This window comes from Thamnophis sirtalis, unplaced genomic scaffold (genome assembly GCF_051295495.1).
Source record: "Thamnophis sirtalis isolate CommonGarterSnake01/CBP01778 unplaced genomic scaffold, rThaSir2_p1.2 scaffold_1, whole genome shotgun sequence".
Taxonomy (NCBI): Eukaryota; Metazoa; Chordata; class Lepidosauria; order Squamata; family Natricidae; genus Thamnophis; species Thamnophis sirtalis.
Window position 1 is genome coordinate 84,152,339 of NW_028261381.1, and position 22,228 is coordinate 84,174,566.

At 37.6% G+C, this 22,228-nt stretch overlaps 1 protein-coding gene and 1 long non-coding RNA gene across 7 annotated transcripts in view; one reads left to right on the plus strand and one right to left on the minus strand.

Annotated features, from left to right (window-relative positions):
- Positions 1-5,145, minus strand: part of LOC106537532 (uncharacterized) — a 37,655-nt gene extending 32,510 nt beyond the window's left edge. For 2 of the 3 annotated variants that reach the window (XR_001312654.2, XR_015696963.1), the window contains exon 1: positions 4,940-5,145. This is a non-coding gene — a long non-coding RNA (uncharacterized LOC106537532). Of the gene's footprint in view, positions 1-660; positions 848-4,939 lie in introns of all 3 variants that reach the window. The other variant, XR_015696962.1, reaches the window with a different exon arrangement.
- A 173-nt stretch (positions 5,146-5,318) lies between these two features.
- The window catches only part of AMPD3 (adenosine monophosphate deaminase 3), a 56,150-nt gene continuing 39,240 nt past the window's right edge, over positions 5,319-22,228 (plus strand). The window contains exons 1-7 of one of the 4 annotated variants that reach the window (XM_014051689.2): positions 5,319-5,449; positions 6,042-6,133; positions 10,363-10,588; positions 11,764-11,959; positions 14,746-14,911; positions 17,341-17,560; positions 18,204-18,333. In XM_014051689.2, coding sequence (XP_013907164.1) covers positions 6,112-6,133; positions 10,363-10,588; positions 11,764-11,959; positions 14,746-14,911; positions 17,341-17,560; positions 18,204-18,333 — 960 coding nt within the window. In that variant the 5' untranslated portion in view covers positions 5,319-5,449; positions 6,042-6,111. The other 3 variants (XM_087717977.1, XM_014051687.2, XM_014051688.2) reach the window with 3 other exon arrangements.

Below are 22,228 nucleotides of genomic sequence, written 5' to 3' on the forward strand. Positions count from 1 at the left end.
GAACATAGACAGTCTCATGGGATTAGAGAGGTTTCAGGTGGATGTTGAATTGGTGCAGCAAATATTCCCATAGACAATAATACAACCCTCTCTCCAGAGTGATGAGGCTGAATTCATTGTTTTTACTTTCTCCGGCCTTGGAACATGAGAAAGCAGTTTGCGGGTAGAACTTAGTAGGTAGGGAAAGCTTGTTTAGACTTCCTCAGTTGCAAACTACTTTAGCATACAAGTAGAGTTCTTCGTGGCATGACAAAACCGCGGTCCACTAAAGCGCGCCCGATTAAAGCGTGTCGCTGATGTCATCAGCAGCGCAACAAATACGACCGCGGAGAAAAAAGGGCGCTTTCAAAAGCGCTTTTAAAGCAAGCCGATTCACGTAAAGGTAAGGTTAGGTTTAGGGTTACATTAAGCGTTAGGGTTAGGTTTAGGGTTAGGTTAAGGGTTAGCGTTAGGTTTAGGGTTAGGTTTAGGGTTAGGTTTAGGGTTAGGTTTGGGGGGGTTAGGTTTAGGTTTACGCGTTAATTTCAGCTTTACCGCTCACAGCGTGCTTTTTTCGTCACACTGTGATGACGTCAGGTACGCGGTTTCGTCAAGCGCGCTTTAGTCCACCGCGGTTTTGTGGTGGAACCGAGTTCTTAAGCATTGTGTTTAAGAACTTACCTTATCTGAAGTGTTGTTTTTGGTGGGTTGCCCATTTGCAATTGTAAAAAAAAAAGTTTACAATATCTAAGAAAATCCTGAATTTGTAATTTTCTTTAATGAACAGGAACAGTGGAGAACAGCTTTTCATACAAGGGCTATTAGGTGTAAAAATGGAGCTTTTTTGCTTTCTTCCTTTCTTCAAACTCTGGAACGTAGTAAATACAAGGAAATCTCTGAGATTTAAAACTAATAATTTAAAATCTATATGATTGCACAGATTTTATCCCATGCATGCCTGCTGTTTACATATTATTAGCAAGGTCATGGCAAATACGATGACAGCAAAATAAATGTTTTGGTTAAAATAAACGCGGGGCCATACATGTTTTAAACAAATGTGACATGAGAAATGTAGCCTTTTGACTAGTTTACACGGCTTGTGACTTTTGTCTACAATTCTTATATGACCTGTTTATATAAAGTTTATGACCTATCAGAAGTAGAGAGCATGGTGCCTATTGAATAATATTTATTAAGTGCATGAGTTCTCCAGATATACTGTCAATAAGGGTATAGCACAGCTAGAGAATGTTTAGCTCAGAGGAAGTCAGCTACAGTAAAATGATAAGGGGAATGGGGATAATGGAGCAGCTTCCCTTGAGGAAAGATGAAGACATTTGAGGTTTTTTAGTCTAGAGAAAAGGTGTAATGGGTTGTGAAAATAACCTTGGGAGACAGGAAGTGGAGGAGCCACAACCTGGACTAGGACAGACAAAAGATATCACTGCCCACAAGAGAGAAGAGGGGCAACCGAAAGGACCCTCTATAGTTTTCTGCAAAGTCAAAATAAAGGAGGGGAGAAATACTTTCGTACTTGCAAGATTTTGTTACTATAACCTTGCAATAAAGGTAGTATAACCCTGCAATAAAGGTAGACTTAATACTTATGGTTTCTGAGTATTTTTTTCTAGACTATTTTCAAGGGCTGACAGGATACAACTGAGAGGAGACAAGCTTGAGGTGCACAAAATTACGCATGGTGTGAACAAGTTATTTTCCCCTTCCCATCACCCAATGAAACTGATCCTGAATCAGGCCATAGAAAAGGTTTTTTTAAAACAACAACAACAACATGTAATTAAAGTTTGGAATTTGCTCTCCTTGAGAGTGGATGGAGGCTACCAGCTGGCTGGCTTCAAGACAGGGGTCAATTTGTAGAAGTCATGGAGATCAATGCTGTTAAACTTGATGGTAGGGAAGGATATCTGCTGGAAGATCTATTAGATTTCCTTATGCAGTCAGTTGGCCATTTTGGGAACAAATTCCTTGACTAAATGGGTGAGAGTACTGATCAGATTACTGCTTATGTGCTTATTCTATGTTATGATAGAAATTATTGAGTTTTGGGTTTTTCGCTATTGAAGCATATATTTTTTTGAAAAAATGGACCAGAATCCAAGTTACTTTCACCAATCAAGAGAGATTTCAATGCAAGATTCCTGGCAAGCTTCTTTTAATGTGAGTTTCCAAAATAGTTTGCAATATGACACTGGGGCCAGCTTTTCAAATGGGGAAAAGGCTCCTGAATGAACTTCTGTTTGGGTCCTGGCCATACTCTAGAGTGGGGAAATATAAGATTAGTTGGTGATGAAAAGGAGGTATGTTCAGCATGTTATAGCAAGTAAATCTTCAATATATTTTCCATTTATATATAAAACTTACTTACTGATTTAAAATAAAATGATTTATTCTATTTTCATCAGGGGGAAATCGATCTAAGTAGTACAATATTGAACCTTGTCCCAGATTGATATAGAAATATTGGCAGGTTATGTAGTTTGGTTAACATCAACCTGGAAACCAAGGATGAAGTTTTAAAATTAAAACTTTTATTCACAGAAAGGAGAGTCACTCTTTTTAGGAAATATAGTTTTGTGGGATTTAGTAGGAGAGAGTAGACTGGGACAGCAGTTTGTTACAAGTTATTCAATCTTATATAAAATTACTTCATGTTATTAGTTTATCTTTGCTTTTTTATATTTTAGTCAAGGTTATTTTAGTTAACCATATATTTTTTTTAAAAAACTATGGCCTTTGCAAGAATCCAACCTAGTTTTTTACATTGCACTAAGCAGTGATTTATTTAATGTTGGCCACTGAATAAATAACAATGATTGTATTCATATATATATCACATATTAAATAAAAAAACAAAAAAAATTATCTGTCAAATTGATCTGTGACTCCAGTAAGTCTCACATTTGCTGTTTCTGTTCTAATATGTGCCAATGCCGTCACTCTGTTCCTACGGGATTTATTTTACATATTCAGCGAGCATTTATGTTGACTCATTAATTTATTTTTTCAATTTGACAATACTGATGCTAGCGTGGCGAATGCTAGGTGGTGAAATAAAACCATAAAATATATTTCTTTGGGACTGATGAGCAGAGGGATAAATTAGCTTGGGTGAAATACAGAATGAGAAAAAAACAATAATTTAGAATTAATATATTAATCTTACTGAAGCAGATATATGCCCATTTTGCCCAGATATCTTCACATTAAGTTTTCTCCTAATAACATTGTTATTCAGGATCTCACATCCTTTTAAAGATCTTTTGGTCCATTAGGATGCAATTCACATCAGAATACAATGGATACATTCTTTCTTTCTCTCTCATCTCACATCACAATATCTCAACTGTGGCTTCCTTCCACGGAGTTGGAAGTTGTACTTTATTTCTAAATAAGGATTCTTAAATGCTTAAATACTGCAATTTTTAAACGCAACAAGGCAATTGTATGTCCAATTAACTGTCTTGCCATTTATAGAACTATAGAACTCTAAGACCTTAGGCTTCAATATATTTATTGAGTGATTGATTAAATGTATAGGTCATTTATAGATGACCTATAATCACCAGTGGTGGGTTGCCAAATTTTTTAGTACTGGTTTGGGTGCGCTCGCCCACAACACTTCTGCGCATGTACGATGCTTCTGCAGAGCCTCCTGCTGCCGCAACTATAGCAATAGCAATAGCAATAGCAGTAGACTTATATACCGCTTCATAGGCCTTTCAGGCCTCTCTAAGCGGTTTACAGAGAGTCAGCATATTGCCCCCAACAATCTGGGTCCTCATTTTACCCACCTCGGAAGGATGGAAGGCTGAGTCAACCCTGAGCCGGTGAGATTTGAACCGCTGACCTGCTGATCTAGCAGTAGCCTGCAGTGCTGCTTTTAACCACTGCGCCACCTTGGCTCTTGGCTCTACCAGTTTGCCTGATCCAGGCCGAACCGGGTGCAACCCACCTCTGATACTCACTCTCCAAAATGCTCAGGGAAGTTTTCAATACATGTTATTAAACTTTGGGCCTTACTATTTTGGGTTTGGATTGGAATACCCAGATAGAACAATCCTTTGTCTCTCTGTAGTACAGAATTAGTTTTCTATGTCTTCAGATCCTGGTAATTGGTATCACATTATCTTCACATACAGGTAGCCCTTGACTTATAACAGTTCATTTAATGACCGTTCAAAAGTTACTGAAAAATGTGACTTAGGACCATTTTTCACTGTTACGACTCCCCGTGATCATGTGATCAAAATTCAGAGGCTTGGCCATATATTTATGGCCATTGCTTGTATCCCAGAGTCATGGGATCATCTTTTGTGACAAAGTCAATGTGGAAGCCAGATTCACTTAACAACTAGATTACTAACTTATCAACTGCAGTGATTCACTTAATAAGTGTGGCAAGAAAGGTCGTAAAATGGAACAACATTTATTAAACAAAAATGTCACCTAAGAACCGAAATGTTGGGCTCAATTGTGGTCCTAAGCTGAGGACTGCTGCATCCATACCACAAATTAATCTTCTTGTCCTTGATCACCTTCCTCACAGCAAAAACCATGGAGCATAATGGACCATCCTAGCATAAGTGCCACTGATTTCATCTGGAGAGATGCCAATGGCTGCATAGCTCTTCCCTTCCTCAATGTCTATAGAGATTCTCAGTCATCCAAGTCACGGCTGTCCCAAAGGTGCTTTTTCAAAAAGGCAACTGGATTTTCTGGTTTTTCTTTGAAGAAGTTTAGTTTTGCTTCTCATTCAATAAGCTTCTTCAGTTCTGATCATCCAGTCAGAGCTGAAGAAGCTTCTTGGACAAGAAGAGAAACGTCTTCAAAGAAAAAACAGAAAGTCCAGTTGCTTCTTGAAAAAAACACCTTTGGGGCATCCTTCACTGTAAGTTTCTTTTTTCCCCCTAACTTTTCTTTAAGCAACTTGTCCTACCGCAGTCTCCACTTTATTGTGGCAAGAACACCCCTCAGACTCCGGATGCGGTCCGAAGACTTCCCTCCGAGAGCCGCTTTTAGGCCAGGAACCCCCTCGCCACACACACACACACACACACAGCCTTTCCCCCCTTCCCTACATCTCGCGTGAGAGGGAAGCTTTCCCGCGGCTGGCCCCCGTCGTTCTTCAAGGGCCGTTGCGAAGCGCGCACTAGCCTGGCCTCCCAGCGATCACCTGCAGCCGGCCTGCGCTTTAACTCCAGCCAGGAGGCGCCCTCAGCCTTGGCCAAGACTCTTTCCTGCAAGGCGTGTCGCCGCCGCCGCGCCTCTCTTTTGCCTTTTCACCAGGGGGACCGAGCCGGCTTCGGTTCTTCGAAGTTTCCTCTTCAACGCGCCGGATTCAAGGAGAAGAGCTCCGGCTGGCGTCGCAGGAGAAGACGAGCCAGCCATCTCCCCCTCCAGACGCGGTTGCCCGAGAGAGAACCCGCCGAGGGGAACGCCGGCTGAGGTTAGAGGCTGCGGTAGTCTCGTCCTTCCGCATTGTTACCCTGGAGAAAGAGAAACAGAGAGCGAGCGAGCGAGGGCTTGGTGGTGGACTTTCAACGCCGGCAGAGGCGATCCAGCCGGGCAGAGCAACGAGGGTGGAGGGAGACAAGGTAGCGTGGACAGAGGAGGAGAAGGGAAGCCGAGAGTCGGGCTTAATCCTCTCAGCGTTTGAGGTGGTGGTGGTGGATGTTGGGGGAAAGCATCTTGTAGGGGTGGCACGCACGTCCTCCAGAGGAGCGCGCGCGCATCTTTGGTGTCCGCCAGCATTCGGCGGTGCATGGGACGAGCCTCTCCGCATCCGGAAAGACTCGAAATGTTTGCATGGGAGACCTCTCCGGCCTGGCCTGTTGCCAAGCCCTTGGGAGAAGAAGAGAGGGTGGGGGCTGCAGCGGGAGGTTGGGGAGGGAGCATCTTGCCGGAGCAGGCGTCGTTGCTCCCGCTCCGGCCAACTGCTACGCTTTCTAGCCGGCCGCGGCAGCTGCGGCATCCGGGCGAGATGTATGCGGCAGCTTCTGACCGCTGCGGCTCCTCCCCCTTCTGCCTCCTTCCCACAGCAGGCCGACCGGCTGGTGTGAAACCTCCTTGCCCAGCAGCCAAAAGCAGCCCAGTGCCTCCAGCTCCAACATGACTGCCCCTGGGACGCTAGGTAAGTCTCTGCTGCGTCACTGCTCAAAGTAAGGCGGCCGGGCTTAAAGCGCAGAGCTGATTGGGGAAGGGCGGGAAGGGGCTGCGGCCACGCCGCTGTCCCCGGGACGGATGCAAACCGTGCTCGAGCACCTGCAGAACTGTTTAGCCGGACTGGGAGGTGGGTGGGAAGGTGGGATGGGATGGGAATCCCCTTCCCGGGCTGGGGCTCCCATCGCTTGGCTTGCGTTCTCCCAGTTGGTCTCCCCGCGCTCTCTCTGCACACCATCTTACCCGCTTTCCCCCCTTTAATGGCTTGTAATATAAAATATTCAAGCCCTAGTATATCTCACTCGATAAATGGTCTCGACGTCTGGAAAGGAGAAAGGAGCCCGTCGACTCCGAAGAGATTAAACGGAGGACCAGCTCATCATCTTAACTTTGAAGGGAGAGAAAAAAGGCAAAAAATACAGCATATGCAGGCATTGTTTCTTAAAGGACAAGAGAAAAAGTAATTTGCGGCAAGCAATTGGTTACATACTGTAATTTCAGGGCTCTTCCAGCATCTTGGCTTTCATTCCTTTTCACCTGCTATTATTAAGCAACTCCTTTCACTCCTGTTTTGAAGATTATACTTTGCAGATCATGAATTTGGTAAGCATATATAGGAGGAAGCAGATGCAGTGACATCATCTGATTTAGGCAGCTTCAGTGGTTCATGAGTACTGCACATCACAGCATGTCCTGAATTTCTCAGGGTTCACCAAATTTAATCTTGGAAATTGATTTGTGTGTAACAAAGTGTGGGCCTGGAAATACCAGCTTCTTTCTTATTTTTTTAGTTAATAAATAAGCCCAGTTATAGTGTTAGGAATATATATGTATGTGTATACATACACATACATGATATAACTGCAGCAATAAAATCTCTTGTAACTGTGTAATGAAGTTTCTGTTCATTTAGTAAATAGAATGCGTACGTATAATTCTATATAGAACAAAGGATTGTACTTAAAGCTTGCATTGTTTGTACAGGATATTACTTTGAATAGGTGCTATTGGAAACTTTTTACAGAAATAAGAAACAGGAAATAAAATACAATAGGCCCATTATAAAGAAATATGAAAGTTAAAATGCTTTCCTTCTTTACAAAGTATCAATATTTAATGTTAGGAACTGTTATTAGGATGAAATTAACCAAATTTCATGAATTTAATAAAATGCCCTTTGGCATTGTTAAACTCCAACTAAGGGAAACAAATATCAGATCAAAACTATATTTGCTTTTGCTTTTGTTTCCTTCTGAACAGATGACTTGAAGAATAATCCAATCAATGTTTAAAATCTATTTTAAAAATTCTATTGTCATTAGTCAGGGAAATTAAAGATCTCATTTAACTCTTTCATTGAAATGAATGAGACTTTTAATTCCTATTTGACATTCATGTAAGCCAAAGTAATCACCTTAGCTTAATATAATTTGAATATAATTCATTCATTATAATTAAATTGGATTGTAATCAAATTGAGTTATTGGTATTTGTTTCACCTGTTTCTTGCAACTCTTGAAGTATGGTGCTTGGCATATCAGTTCAAGTCCAAATCTTATATTTGACTCAAATAAGTTTGCATAGTTCTACTTTAGTAACAAGATGCTTTCATTCAGAACAAACTAAAGCCAGTCCTTGTGATAGTTGTTTGACATAATGAATACAATGAAAAAGAGTAGAAAAAAAGATGGGCCTAGATTGCTAAATTTATGCTGCATCTTTCCTTCAGAGTTTGAGGTATTATTCTTACAACATAATACCTCTTTAAATTATGCTGGGTTAAGAACAATGGCTAAGCAAAAAGTAAGCATATGATTTTTTAGTTCTATTGTGTGTTCATTATATGGGTAAAGAAATCTCCTGGGGAGCAAGAGGGAATTAGGATTAATGATTAAAAATGCATGTCACAATGCAAACTTCATTCCTTAGGATATTGTGTGTGATATTGTGATGTTGAAGCTTGCGTAGTGATGTCATGATAAGTTTCATCATTTCATCATTGTGATAAGGAATGGATGCCTATGCATATTAGGTTGTTTATCCCAGGTCTTACAGCGTTTGAAGCACTGAACTAGAAACCAGGAGTTTGGGATTCCTAAATCTGCCTTAGATGCAAAGCCAGTCAGTAACTCCTTTTCAAACTTTGAAGAAGATAATAACAAGCCAGTTCTGAAAAAAATATTGCCAACAATTGTGACTTTTTCACATTTGAAACACATCACCCCACTGACTTAAAAATACATCCAAACTGACTTAAAAATACATCTTCCCCAATTCCAAATCTTATTCTTGTCTATAGCCAAGTGGCTGCTGATGGGGTTTAAAGACAATAGAATTTCAAATCTGTAGCAAACTAATTCCAAATGTTAATGTCTCTTAAGTGCAAAATCGCAGTTGTTCTGGGATTACTAACCAAAGTGGTGAACCTAAGATTTAATTCAAGAACTGTACATGACAGCAGGTTAAAGTAATGGCTTGCAAATTGCTAATTGCATTGCTAATTGCAATTTTTGTCTTGTATGTCTTGGAGACATACACTTTGAATGACCCAAAATGCCCACTCAGTTTTTCAGCTGAGTTTAGCTTTGGGTTTTTGGTCCAAGGCAAATAGCCTTGAGTACGTTACCTTTAAAGTACTCTAATGGATTTTGTGCTGTGTCCTGATTCTTGCGGCATATGGGTGTAAAACAAAGAAAACTAAATATACTTTATGCTGTTAAATATTTCATTGCATAAATATTTTATTAACTGTAGAAACAATGAAGCATTGAAATACTGAAATATCCATTGCAAATGTATGTAGAGTAATAGGGTGTACTGGTTAAGATGTTGAGCTGGGACTTTACAATGTTGCGGTGGGGAAAAGTGGAAGACAGTTTGTCAAATATATTGTCTAGAACTCCTGAAGGAAAGAGAGAATACTATCAAACAAATAATTTATGTTGGATAGCCACCAAGATGTCTTATTAATGCTGGTTTCAGTTTTCGAATCAAATTCTTAAGAAAAGTTGATTCACCAGAATAGTATGGCAGCACATAAAGTCAGCACTGAATTGTGGTTATTCAATGTAAATACATTCTTCTCAGTTGTTGCATTTGGTATGGAAAAGGTCAATTGTTTTCTTAACTTTAATCACACACTGATTATGTTTCCAAGGCATTGTTAATTTAGTCATGTCCTTTTTTTGAGTCTCCCTCCCTCCCACCCTCCATATATATATATATATATATATATATATATATATATATATATATATATATATATATATATATATATATATATATATATATATATATATATATATATATATATATATATATATATATATATATATATATATATATATATATAATCTTGCACACACACACACACACACACTGTGTGCAAACAGTACAGGGTTGGGGACAATTGAAAGAGTTTTAAATTGCTTACTTTCTCAGCACTCCTCCCTGCTGCAATTTCCTGTTGTAATTTATCAATTCACAGTAGTGCAATCAGTGTTGGCACCATCGTTCAGTGTTTGGGCATGATGGCAGCATTGGGAGGGGTTATCCACGCCCACTTGTCTGAGACCTTTTCCCATCCTCTTTCTGGTTTCATGGGAAGAATAAAGATTACAACAGACTAAGTCAGAGTTCACGCAAGGGACACATTTTCCCAGGCACATTTTAAGGCTTTGAATTTGTCCAAGTATCAAGAAGGTACAGTTAAGCTTCTGGTAAGCAGCTTGCATGATAGAGTTGTTGGTGACAGAAGGTTACCTTAGTCCCAAATGGAGGCCTGTTTTGGACCTAGGATGGTCACATGACATGCTAACACCTCCCAGACCTAGATAAGCAGATCATACAAACAGGCATTCATCCTTTTTACATAACTGCAGAGGCTTTTTGAATTGCACCTAATACATTTAGGACTAAGAAATGAATATGGAAACTGGAAAGAAAACATTTCATTAGAAAATCTTTCACACGTATCGCACAGGAATATTTGAAGCTCACCTAATTTTAGCAATTCCTGCTGAGCTATTCAAGTCTTTAAAACTGGTTTACCCATATAAGAAAAGCTTGCTAGGATGACTAGAAAATGGAAGAATTTAAGGTAAAATGTGCTTTTTGTAAATTACTAGAGTGGTGTGAATTTATTACATTTTATATTAATAAAAGGAATAGCAGAATTAACACATTATGTGTTTTTCATAGCAGAGATGCCCAGACAATTCCCAAAGTTAAACATGTCTGAAGTTGACGAGTCAGTGCGAATCTTGGCTGAAAAGGTTTTTGCCAAGGTTCTTCGAGAAGAAGATAGCAAAGATGCCTTGTCCCTTTTCACTGTGCCTGAAGATTGTCCTATTGGGCAACAAGAGGCCAAAGAAAGAGAACTTCAGAAGGAATTGGCAGAACAGCAGTCTTTGGAAACTACCAAAAGGTAGGTTTGACAGAGTGGAAGAATTTTTAGTAAGGAGATTTGAGGTCTGCTAAGAACAGTTGTTTGATACCATCAGATATAATATGAAGTGTTGTAACTCTCTAATCCTGCCATTGGCTTTTATATGATTTTAGTCTTTTTGATGATGTATTCTTGATTGACTCATAATATGCCATCAAGTTGCAAATCCTATAAATATATTTTCTCCATGATGAAAGACCTTACACTGGTCTTTCAGATCTTTTTGACAGTACATCCATTGCCACGGTAACTGAGTTTATCCACTTTGATCCTGGTTGATCTGTTTTCTGTTAATTCTTCTTATTTATATGGATTCAGTGCCACCCACCTCTGATTTATTCAGTTAAACTGAAGGTAGGGAATGCCATTTAGAAATGAAATCAATTTATACAGAAATTTTTTAAAGTGAGTGAATCAGGAGTCCAGTTCATCTTACTACTTATAACAGCTTATGTGCAAGTATGAGCCTACATAAAACCCAAGTTCATTCCCTGCAGATACCCATTTGGTAAAGGCACATTAAGTTTTTTTAAATTGTTCACCCTTTGACTATTGTTGAAGTTCATACTTGTCCCTATGATTCTCTATCTTTCTCACCAGGAACAGAGGACAAGTAATCAGTGAACAGCTGTAAATAGATGGCTGAGACATATATACAAAAGATGTTTATGGGCATCACATAATCAGTTAAATGGTCCCTTCTGGTTATGTTCTCTTCTGTCAAAATATTTAGCAAGTTAATTAAACAAAAGTATTGCTTTTTAATATGGGGAAATAACTTCTAAATTCATTCAAACAACAGTCAAAAGGTTTACATTGTAATACTGTGAATCTTGAAATAAGTTTACAAATATTGCTCATTTGAAAAACATTGTAAAATGAAGCATTTGTACTGAAGTCTCAAGAGACCATTTGTCTAACACTTTTTCAGGAGTCTGTATAGTACCATATTTTACAATCCTTAATATTTTTCATAAATACCTGTTTTGAATATTTCTAATGAGATTTCTACATGAGACAGAAGTAACATAGTGGATTCATGAAGTAGAAAAAAAGCCTTTTGAATAAAGAAATGTGTGTATTATTCTTTAGAAGAATTGTTGCCTTAAATTGATGTCTTGTTGACTTTATATTTGTGTGTTACGTATACTTAGGAAGAAAAGTTTCAAAATGATTCGATCCCAGTCCTTGTCATTACAAATTCCATTGCAAGACTGGAAGCCTCCATCAGCTACTCCTGCTGTGTCTCCTCCTACTCCAGTTCTTCCAGGTGCCTTTCAACCTACCCAAGGGACATATGATGTTCCAGAATTTCAAAGAGTTACAATTAGTGGGGATTACTGTGCTGGGGTAAGCAAACAGATAGATAATGGCAATGCGGTTTTTCCCCTTATAAATTAAATATTGTATATATAACATGACATTGAATTCTTTGCTTATGCTTGTGTAGAATTGTGTAAGCAGCCATGGGAATTTTGTCATGGTCAATAGCTTTGTTGTACTGAAGAAAGATGCAATATACTGCTATAGAAATACAATATTCCAAATGATACATTTGGAGTACACAATTTGTCCTGTGGTGTTCCTGTAGTAGTTAAAGACAATCATTATCTTCACTCTCTTCTTCATGTTAATCCTCAACTGGAGGCACGTACTGCTAAACAACATAACTAGACATTACCTAAAATAGGAAGTCGAAGCATACTTTCCATAGTGACATATATTGGCCTCATTCCATTTGCAGGATATTATTAGTAGGAATATGAATAGGTATGAAGTTGGAGTCAAATAACTTTGAGGGAAATGTCCAGTTGACCCTAGTTTCAGGTAACAAATAGGATATTACATCTTCACTTGTATGATGTGTTGATATGAAGTAATAGTGTTCATTAAACTGAAAGGATCCTTTCTAACAAGTCCTTTGAAATCAGATACAAGCCTAGATCTGAATATAATTTCTTGAACCATTAATTTCCAGAGCCAAAGCTCTGGAAATGTGTTTTGAATGTACTGAATTAGCTGAGGTCTTAATCACATTGTTTTACAAAGTTATATTTTAAATCATCTCTGATTTAAAATTTAAATATCTGGTCTCTATCTCTGATTCTCACTGAAGTGATAAATCTTAGCCAGACTGCAGATAGAAGTGGATGATTAAATACCCATCTGTACAACAATTTCACACAAGATACTTAATAAGGCATTAGTGAGAAGCATTCTGTCACAATTTTCTAGCTTTTTATATGCAGGGAATTCTTTGAATGAAGGAGCATTCTGTGAATTGACTCCCACCTACATTCTTGAATAATATAGGCTGCATGCATACAGTTGCTTTCCCACCCCAGAGCTGGCAGGAAATCATGCCCACTCTAAATATTTATATCCCCTACAGTTGCACCCTTATTATGTGCCCCCAATATGACTGCGCTGCACTGTGTTCATTCAACTTTCAAATGCAGTATTCTTTTTTAAATAAGCATTTTTATTGTATTTCATGAACAAACATTAATATACAAACTAACATAAAGGGAAAATAGGGAGGGAAATAATGGGACAAGTTAAAAGTTGACAAAAATACATCAAATATTTTTAAAAAGTGACTTCCGACTTATTTCAGTAAAAAGATAATAACTATTCTCTAATTGAAATGAATATTCAATATTTAAACTGCCTTAGAATGCTAATTATCACCAATCTAGAAAACTTCTCATAATTTTAATCTAACATGTAATAAATGATCCAATATGTATAACCATATATTTAAGAAACCCATTAATGGCTGTGAAGGTTGGCCACCTCAATTGAAATTCCAGCCTTGCCCAATATCATCCAGTGTGTGAATTTATTTATTTGTTGTTCCATTTATATGTCTGCCTATTTATTGGTGTTGGCAGGTACAAATTGGTTACTTTATACACTGCAGGTTTTTTTTACATTTTCTGTTCTACTGTTGACCAATTTAACTTTAAAGCATGTTTTGAAACTGTAAGTTGACTGGTTAACTGTTTGGCTATGAATCACTAATTGGCAGGGAGAGTTTGGCTTTTTGTATCTCTTAGTTTCCATCTACTCAATGGACAAGTGCTGCTAAACAGATGGAATTTGAGAATTGGTTAGCTGTAAGGATGAGCATAGGAAGTATAAAGTATTCTTAGAATGTAAGAAGATGAAGCAATGAATCAGGAATAACTTGAGACCGCACAGAAAGGCAAGTCCCAACCCCACAGGCTACAGAAGTTCAAGAACTGAGCCTTTATACTGTCCACTAATGCTGTAAACTAGGATTTTGCACTCAGTTAATTGGTTGAAAAACATTTTTTTTTAAAAAAAAAAGGTGGATGCAAAATTTCTGGTCTCTCTTGCTGCCAAAAGAGAAGTGGAACATGGGAAGGCGTTCAGGGATGAAATGGGAAGGGATTATTCCATAGAAAACAGCAGAACTATTTGGAATCGGATCTAAAACAATTCACTATGGTCAACTCACCACAGCCAACTTGCCATGGCCAACTTAATGCAGGACAACTGGCCATAGCCAACTTTTTGCAGGACAACTCCCTGCAGGACAAGAAATACACCAATATTAAAGAAATAGTGGAATAGAATCATTAAAGAAAGAAGGTACGGAATGAAATGTGAATGGAAAAGAATTAAAATATTTTTAAATTTGTTTTAAATAATTAAATAGAATTGTTAAATTGTTCAGCGGTGAGTTGGCTGTGGCAAGTTGTCCTGCAGTGAGTTGGCCACGGCAAATTGGCTGTGGCAAGTTGTCACATTCCGGTTGGAGTGACAATATTGCCGACCCAGAGCATGTAACTTCAGGCTACTTTTATGAAGTCCATCAACACTCTTTACATTGTGTAGAAAGAGTGTCTTGAAGCGGGATGTTAGGGAAACACCACTTATAGAACATTTAGCTTAAGCCACTGTCCCCTGTGGGAAGATGGTGAGCTAGACACTCTGATATGTCTTTGGAAAATGGTTAGAGGGCTGTTCTTGCACTAGGCAAGGAGGCTATTGGGATTTTACTATAGCCTGGCAGAGGTGTATTGCTTCAAAGAGAAACATTTCCAAGTACATTCATTTTGGATTAGGATTATACTTTTAATTAATAACTGTATAACCTCTCCCTTCAGGTTACAGTTGATGATTATGAACAAGCTGCTAGAAATTTAGCAAAAGCTTTACTTATTCGAGAGAAGTATTGCCGCTTTGCTTACCATCGTTTTCCAAGGACGACAGCACAATATTTGTGCAGTATGAAAAATGAAAAATGGAAAACTGAAGATGAAGTGCTCCCAGGTACATTAGCTCTAATTATAAAAAAAATAATGCTTTGATTTCTGGCCAAGTCCCACCATTGAGCTAAGTTATGGCTTCCCTAAACTTGATTTGTTAAACTAAATGTCATGATCCAAATTGTATTTAACTTTTTAAAGCATGTCATTTCTTAAAACCATAATTGTACTCAATCACAACAAATGAAACTATTGATTTTTTTTGCAGCATGTAAATCTAGCCAGAAGTATTTATTTACTTCTTTAAGTAAAATAAGCACTTAAAAAGTGGTAGAAGTTCTAAAAAAACACATGCTCATGTACAGTATTCTGAGTATATAAATTATAATACAGCAATCTGAAATCTGTCTCCATTACAATATTTAGTCCATGAAATAGCCATGATATATATGCAAAGCTTGTTCATTAAGTTGCAGTTGGATTACTGATTGTTTAAAGCTGTCAACTTTTTTATAGGCCACAGTCATGCAACAAGCTGAGCAAAAAGCAAACTAACAGATAATGGCTTAAAAAAGAAATAAAATGGTAACCTGGAATCAATTAAGTTTTTAAAATGTACCGTATTCAGTCTGATTTACACATGAAGATGACCTGTTATATATTTTCTCCCTTTCAAATAGAATGAATTATAGGTTTCTATTTAACAATCACTCATCCATACAATTCCCTTTTAATTGATACTCACATAAAAATGCATGCTGATTTCTAAGCACATGGACACAGACCAATATAAATATTATATTTCAGTAAATATTCTATAGATAGCTATAGGCAATTGCTGTGCACTACATTTTTAGGTAATGCAGGAATTTCCTACAACAAAAATCAGTTTACTTGCTTTTAGTTTTTTTCCCTATGCATTAAGAAGGAGTTTTACATGCCAGAATAAAAGAGTTAATGGTACTTAATGTAAGCAAGAAAACCATCACCTGCTATATTAATGTGGAGATGCAATTGAAAGTATTAAAATAGGATATAAAGAAAAGATAGTTATCATTAACTGAGAGCATAACTCCCCTTTTAAAATCTTTGGAATAGTGAATAGTTTTTCTATATCCTAACCAGATCTGGTTGTTTGCCCATTCTTGGACTAAAAGGTGAAAAAGAATCTTAATTATTAGAAGTGTGTGTAGGCTGGGTCAAGTGAAAAAGCACAAGCTCTGCTTTTACCATGTATCTGCCATGATGTCACACGCATGTAGGAAAGGGTGGGGTTTATGTTACTAACATGTTGCTATCATTTTGCTACAAGTGCCAATCCCTCTTTAATTATTTTAAAAATTGCTCCTAAAATTGATTTGGGTTTAAAAAATATAGAGAGAATGGCTGTTTCAGAGCTAACCCCCTCCCCCACCGGAGATGTGTGCTTTTTGTCTTCCTTTCAATATATAAATACACTTTGTTGCATGGTAGAGTGTAGATAATAATAAACCAAATAAATGGCTTATGTACCTGCTGGGTGGTACTACGTATATTTTAATAAATATCCTTGCATCACTTGGTGTGGAAGCAGAGTTACTCCCAAAGGTATAACCCGTATTAACCACTAGCACCAGTCAATGGTATTTGTGACACATCTTTAAATGTTCAGTTGACTGATTTGATTTTTGATTTGATTTGTTTATTATTTATAGGCCGCCCTTTTCCCTGAGGGGACTCAGGGCGGCTTACAATTTGTGGGGAGGGGAATACAAGACAAGACATGAGACAATACATAAGTAAAAATAGAACACACCATTCATTCATCATTTGGGTGGGGACGGATTAGAATCTTTATCCCCAGGCCTGACAGGATAGCCAGGCCTTGAGGGCTGTGCGGAAGGTCTGGACGGTGGTGAGGGTGCGAATCTCCACGGGGAGATCGTTCCAAAGGGACTGAGTTTCATATTTAATGAATAAAGTTTATAATAATAATAGCCCTGGTACCAAGTGCCCCGATTACAAAACACATCAATAAATTGCAGCTTCCTGCAATAACACCAGTGGAACTGCAAAAAACTTCCGCTACTCGGAACATCATGTATTTGAAGAAGATACTTGGTTGGTACCTAGGACGCTGGCAGCAACCCGTATCAACCATTAGCACCAGTCAATAGTATTTGTGACACATTTTTAAATGTTCACTTGGCTGAGTTTCATGTTTAATGAATAAAAGATAATCATCATGGATAAGAAGAGAAACGTCTTCAAAAGAAAAAACAGGATAGTCCAGTTGCCTCCTGAAAAAGCCCCTTTGGGACAACCATGACCTGGAGGACTGAGAATTTCTACCTACTTTAAACGGAGTTACTATTTCACAATAAGACCAGTATGAAATAGCATACAGGTTTTTTTTAGAAAAACTGTTGTTTACTAACAATTTAATTTCCAGCTATGATAGAATGAGTCTGTATTTTAAATGATGCTAGAATGTCTGACATGGATGTTTTACAGATTTCCATCCACCACTGAAAGAACTGCAGGATCCTTACAATCTTGATGATTCTCCAGGGAACTTGGACTATGTTGTAAAGATGAAGGATGGCATCTTCTTAGTTTTTGAAAACGAAGAAAAGATGGAACTTAATGAACCACAAAGTTTGCCTTATCCTGATCGGCATACCTACACCCTTGACCTCAGCCATGTGTTGGCTCTTATTGCCAATGGCCCAACGTATGGTTCTTTTTAATTTTAAGAATTCTATAAGGCTAGGATATTAAATGCTTTATTAATCATAATGCTACAGTTGTTCTTCAGCCACTTCTGTTTGATGAAGTTCTAGAATCCTAATCCTATACAAGTTTATTTAGAAATAGATTTTGTCTGAAAATACAGATAAAGACAGTGGCAGAATAGTATGTTTATGAGTTGTAGTGGCTTAGGTTAACTCCCAGCATTTTCTGAAAATTATGGTAATATAAATAGATATTCCTTAATCCGAAGAATGGAAATGACCCATTGAATGAGAAACAGTTGTTTTAGTGTGCAATAGTACATTTTAATCTGAAATGGAATACTTCACATTTAAAACTGTTCTAGTTCAAAGTTATTTGTACCAGGGTTCCTTGGGGTATGTCAAAAAGATAAGATGCTTCACACAACTGTGAGATCAGTCCTGCCCCTTTTTTACATAAAGGTGACACATATTAAAAAGGACTTGTGTGCTCACAACTGTCTTATTTACATTTTGACTTCCCTACTGCAGAGGTCCCTGGCCAGTAATAATTCCCAGAAGGTATCTGTTATTTAACGTAAAACAATTCTTTTCTATATATTATACAAGTATAATTAACCAATGATGATCCATTTTTCACAGAAAAACATATTGCCACAAGCGGCTTAACTTTCTAGGATCTAAGTTTGGTTTACATGAAATGCTAAATGAGATGTCTGAATTAAAAGAACTAAAAAGTAACCCTCATCGAGATTTTTATAATGTAAGAAAGGTAAGTGAAAGCAATTATTCTTCATTTTTTTATACCTAGTCTCCCCAATCATTCAAACCGTCTTATTGTGTATATTGAAAATTTGAAACGTCAAAATTTTTCAACTTTCAATTTCCAATCATTACGGGTGCTCAAAAATTGTGACATGCCTTGGGGATTGTAAAGTTTTTGGTTACTTTAATATAATTTAGATGTGCTTTGTAAGTAACTACATAAATATCATAACTTTTTAACATTTTGTTGTTTCAGTGGTATGTCTTGTAATCAATCTCACTTCTTAAAGCCATTTGGTGTATGGATAACCATATCTAAAGTTTGAATCTGGTGGCAGGAACACAGATTGTGAACACTGAAGGAATAGAACACTAGGGGCTTATCGCTTCAATTTTTTTTCAGCTAGTTTAAGAGTGTAACTGACGTGGAAGTATGGAATATGTAGCAGCAAAACATTGAAAGCAAATATGCTTATCTAAAGATCTGTAGAAAGAGGCTGTAATACAGATCTTTGCATGTGAGAGATCTAAAGTGAGCAGTTGATACTTTAATTTTTATTCCAATTTTACTTTTATGTAATGCAAAAGCCATAACTACTAGTATATTTAGGATAAGGTGGAAATTGTTATTGTTCTTATTCAGTACAGTGTAATATATATTTAGACATCTTAAACATCTTTTTTCAATTTATTTTCTCATCTTATTTACTTAGATGACTTTCTTTCAATTTATTCAAAATTTTATAGCTCAAACAATTGACACTTTTTGTAGAGAATGAATTTATTATATAAATAAATCCAGCCTAGTGCATATTAAGATGTGAAATTTAATAATAAATAAACCAGTGAATAGAATGTTAGAATTGGAAAAACCAGATTCAAATTTAACCAGTAACTTTTGGCAAATTACATAATACATGGACTCAAAAGGAAACACAATCCAATAAAATCCAGAAAAGTCTGAGGATTTATAAATACACTCCCAATTCATTCTCTTCCTAGTTTTTAGCTGATCATTGGTTGCAGCTGGGCCTTTTCTCATCTACTGTATACTCTCAGAATTGTTTTTTAGTAGTAATGTCTTCTAGTAATCTAACAGATTCTTCACTGGGTCTAATACTCAGGGAAGAGAATGGGAGATCATAGAAAGGCTCCTATATATGATTGAAAGGGTTGTGGGGAGAGGGGATGTGAAAAGAGTTGTTGTTGTTGTTAGTTGCGACAATGTGTCTGACCTATCATGACCTCATGGACAAATTTCCTCAGGACTTCCTGTCCTCTACCATCCTCTGGAGTCCATTTAAGCTCACGCCTACTGCTTCAGTGACTCCATCCAGCCACCTCATTCCCTGTCACTCCCTTCTTCTTTTGCCCTCAATCATTCCCAGAATTACCGGTAGGCTCTTCTCCAGTGAGTCCTTCCTTCTCATTAGGTGGCCAAAATATTTGAGTTTCAACTTCAGGTTCTGGCCTTTTAAAGAGCAGTCAGGGTTGATCTCCTCTAGGACTGACCGGTTTGATAGCCTTGTAGTCAAAGGGTCTCGCAGGAGTCTTCTCTAGCATCATAATTCAAAGGCCTCAATTCTTTGGCACTCAACCTTTCTTACAGTCCAATCTTCACAGTCATACAGTGCAACTGGAAAAAAACATAGCCTTGACTATGCACACTTTTGTTGGCATGGTGATGTCTCTGCTTTTTAGTATGCTGTCTAGATTTGCTATTTGAAAAGAGTTAGTCTCTCTTTTACTTATATCGGGTCCTTCAGATCTTCTGTGAAAGAGGCAGAAACTCTCCTCATGAGCTTTTTCAGGTTCCCTCTTATATACAATTTGGACAGTGAATTAGAGAACTAGCAACAGGTTTGCCTAATTTTTCTTCCTCCAGTCATTTCCCCATTTGACAGACTTTAGTAACTCAGGCCAAATGTAGAAATCTAAAAAAAAAAAAAAGTCACGAGAAATAGTTGATATCAGTGGAGAAATGGGGAGGTGCAAAGATAAGTAAAATAAAGCATTTTATGTAATACTTTTTATGCTTAATGTATTTTTATATTTTATTTTATTTACATCAGGTGAACAGAATTGCTGATTGTAGTGAGGAGAATTAAAGACTAAGAATAAGGGAAATAGGCAAAAGCATTTCCCCCCTTCCAACAAAACAGTATGGAATAGTGAATTCTGCAGGCACTAAAAGAGATTCTTATATCTTAAAATATCTCTGTTAAGCCTCTTTCAGGGCTGGCCCAGATGGTGTGCAGTTTCATGTTTATTGACTATCACAAGAGGCTAATAATGTTTAGCACAAGCATTGCATATGAGCAGAAAGGACAGTGTGACCTTGCTTGGGAAGGAATGATATAAACATAGCCCTCATAAGATTACTCTGAATTCTATGAAGTCCTTATTGTGACTGATGTACAAGCAAGTTATAAGAAAAGTGCAGAATAAACTATCCATAAAACATCCAATAATAAACTACTCATCAAGTATTTCAGATTGCTGTATTGATTTAGACTATGTAGATGTAACAATCCCCCCCCCCCCGAGTTGAAAGCAAAATAATACATCTAAAAATGTGTTATGGATTGAAATGCTATTGTAGATAACTTTCAGATTTCAAAACAAATTATTATAACATACAACAAGTACAAAATACAGGTAGTCCTCAATTTACAACCAGTTGTTTAGTGAGTGTTTAATGACAGCATTGAAAAATGTGACTTATGACCGTTTTTCACATTTATGACCACTATAGCATCCCTTTGGTCACATAATCAGTTTTCAGGCAGTTGTTAACTGGCATGTGCTTATGACAGTTGCACTGTCATGTGATCATGTGATCTTCCCAGTTGGCTTGTGACAAAGTCAATTTGGGGAAGCCAGATTCACTTAACGACCACATAGTTCACTTAACTGCAGTGATTCACTTAGCAACTGTGACAAAAAGGTCATACAATGGAGGAACATTCACTTAATATCTGCCTTGCTTAGCAATGGAAATTTTGGACTCAGTTGTGGTCATAAATTGAGGATTACCTATAAAATAGTCCTCAGTTAAACCAATAATTAAGCAACTCTGAACCTGGAAAAGAGAAATCTTTTGTTTTCTTTTGCTTCTGTTGCTAACCTGACAATATATGTCAAATGTGAAATGAATGGACATCTTCAGTCTTCAGAATCCTGCTATGAAGGATTAGAAGACCTTTTAATAATAATAATAATAAGAAGAAGAATGTGATAGTTTTGTTATATGGACCAATTGAAAGCTTTCACCATAGCTTGCTTCCTCCCTCCCTCCTCCTTAAATTTTTATGCTGTCCATTTCACTGATATTAACTCTGGGCACCTTACAAATATAATGAAAAATTAAAAAGTGTCATACAAGGAAATTAAAATTAGGAGAGTAAAATAAGAAAGCTAAAAACCCAGACAGTAGGCGGCCTGGGAGTAGGGATCTTCCCTACCCTCCACCCTCAATACAACATGCCTCTGTTGGGCATCCCAAGCCAGATAGCAGAGCCAAATGTGTTCTTTGGAAGGCCAGGAGTGTGGGAGTAGACCTCACATCCAATGGGAGAATAATCGAGAGAGCAGGAGTCACAGCAGAAAGACTCTTCTCTTAGACCCCCACTCCAACCATCTTCCACCCAAAATTCCTTGGTTGATGGGATCTGAAGTAGATCTATTTCAATGACATGAGTGGGGACCTATGCAATAAAGAGCTTTAAAGGTAATGACCAAAACTTTGAGTTGGACATGGAAGGAAATTGGTAACCAGTACAACTTGTGTAACAGCGTTGTCACATGTGCTACATGAAGGACCTCCAGAACCTTCTGCACCACTGCATTCTGTACCAGTTGTAGTTTCAAGGGTAGCCCGATGTAGAGCACATTGCAGTAAT